We start from the raw sequence: 1,992 nt of genomic DNA on the forward strand, positions 1-1,992 counted from the left end.
AGGCTTTAAAGTCATCCAGGGAGACACAGTAATATACAGCAACATTACCACCAAGCATCCCTTAAGCGTTTCCTAAAGCACGGTGCAAACTGGTTTTTTTTTTTTTTTTTCTCTATTGTCTCTTATAAATGGCTGCCACATATCTTGGGATCAGAGTGTGTGAAAATATATTTTGCTACTTTTATTTTTAATTATCAGTATTTTTTCCTTGGAACCAACCTGACTTTCTTCAATTTAAGGTTGGTATCGCTCTTTTAGATACAAGTCTCATGCTAGCCTCGAACTCACTGCGTAGTGGAGTATGACCTTGACCTTCTGACCCTGCCTACTCTATATGTGCTGGGAATCATACATGGCTTTAACTCAACCACCTAAGTTATCAGTCTGGTTTGACTGCTTGTCAATGCATGCATGCAACTGAGTATGTAAAATGTAAATGCTCATTCAATAAGTGTATTATGCCTGGGCCTCTTTCCCATACCTTGGCCCCTGGGGACAGCGGACTCTTGACTTCTGACTTCTGAGGCGAGCTGACTTTCTGGATTTTGGGGGACACCAGTGACACCGAAACTTGAGTGGCAGACATCGTGGTGGTGGTGGTGGTGGTGGTGGTGATGGTTGTGGCTGTGGTGGCTCCCACTGCCTCAGCAAGGTCTGGAGGGAGGTCATCTTCATCACTGCGGTTACTAAAAGCACATGAAGCTCTGCTCATTACAATAATACACAGGCTGTGAGGGGCACGGGGAGGGAGGGGTGGGGGGCAGGGCAAAGCAAGAGGACAGGGTTCTCCAAATGGGTGCCAACTCAATGTCCACCATACAGGATCCAAGATGGAAACAGACCTAGGCTGGACTTTCTGCCACTCCCCCGCCCCTCTGTGTGGGTGTGTCTGTGATTGTGGTGAACCACACTTTCTCTCTCTCTCTCTCTCTCTCTCTCTCTCTCTCTCTCTCTCTCTCTCTTTCAGAACAGGCTTTCTCTGTGCAGCACTGGCTGTCCTGGAACTCACTTTATAGATCAGGCTGGCCTCAAACTCAGAAACCCACCTGCCTCTGCCTCCCAAGTGCTGGGATTAAAGGTGTGCACCTATATTTTTTACTTTAACCATTTATAAAGGAATGATTCCATAGCATGACATCCTTCACAACTGTGTAGCCATCCCACTCTATATCCCCCAGTCTTGCATCAATTGTAACCAAAACTGTTTGATTGCTGAGCAGGGGCTCCCCATGGGCCTCTCTCACATCTCCCAGCAATCTTTAGTCCTATCTTGTCCCTGTCTCCAGAATCCTGCCTATTCCTGAAACCTCACAGTGCTGTGGTATACATCAAAATGCCCTTTTCTCTTAGGTTGGGAAATGTTCTATTGCATGACCAATACCATACTTTCTTAGCTGCGTCTCTGCTAGCGGGCCCTCAGCTGGACACTCACATCACAGTAAGTCATGGTAGCCTTGGAAGGATGAACATTCCTGCGAGGCTGCAGAAATCAAGCTCATGAACTGTCTTTCTAACCCTTTATTTTTTCAGGTTTTTAAATTTATCTTTTATTTGTTTTTATTTATGGGTATATGTGTGGATACATGCATGTGTCCCCTTGGAGGCCAGAAGTATCAGGTCCCCACAGTGGGAGATACAGGATATGGATGCGGGACCCCCAACTCCAGTCTTCTGCAAGAACAGCGCGGACTCTGAACTTCCAAGCCGTCTGCCGAGCCTGGTTTTCACTTTATTTTTTAAAAGTTAGTCACACAGTGAGTGATGCAGAAGAGAGAGGTGAATATTTTTTTTATCCTCATGTAAAAACATTAACCCTAAAACTAGAGTTACTATTTATTTTTACATAAAAAGACATTAAAAGCGGGGAAGTGGTGGTGCACGCCTTTAATCCCAGCACTTGGAGGCAGAGGCAGAGGCAGAGGCAGAGGCAGAGGCAGAGGCAGAGGCAGAGGCAGAGGCAGAGGCAGAGGCAGAGGCAGAGGCAGAGGCAGA

At 46.4% G+C, this 1,992-nt stretch overlaps 1 protein-coding gene across 4 annotated transcripts in view; it reads right to left on the reverse strand.

Annotated features, from left to right (window-relative positions):
• Positions 1-1,992, reverse strand: part of Epb41l4b (erythrocyte membrane protein band 4.1 like 4B) — a 150,715-nt gene that overhangs the window by 26,322 nt on the left and 122,401 nt on the right. For 2 of the 4 annotated variants that reach the window (XM_029475979.1, XM_021160258.2), the window contains exon 21: positions 482-677. In XM_029475979.1, coding sequence (XP_029331839.1) covers positions 482-677 — 196 coding nt within the window. Of the gene's footprint in view, positions 1-481; positions 687-1,992 lie in introns of all 4 variants that reach the window. The other 2 variants (XM_029475978.1, XM_029475977.1) reach the window with 1 other exon arrangement.

This window comes from Mus caroli, chromosome 4, assembly GCF_900094665.2.
Source record: "Mus caroli chromosome 4, CAROLI_EIJ_v1.1, whole genome shotgun sequence".
Lineage (NCBI taxonomy): Eukaryota > Metazoa > Chordata > Mammalia > Rodentia > Muridae > Mus > Mus caroli.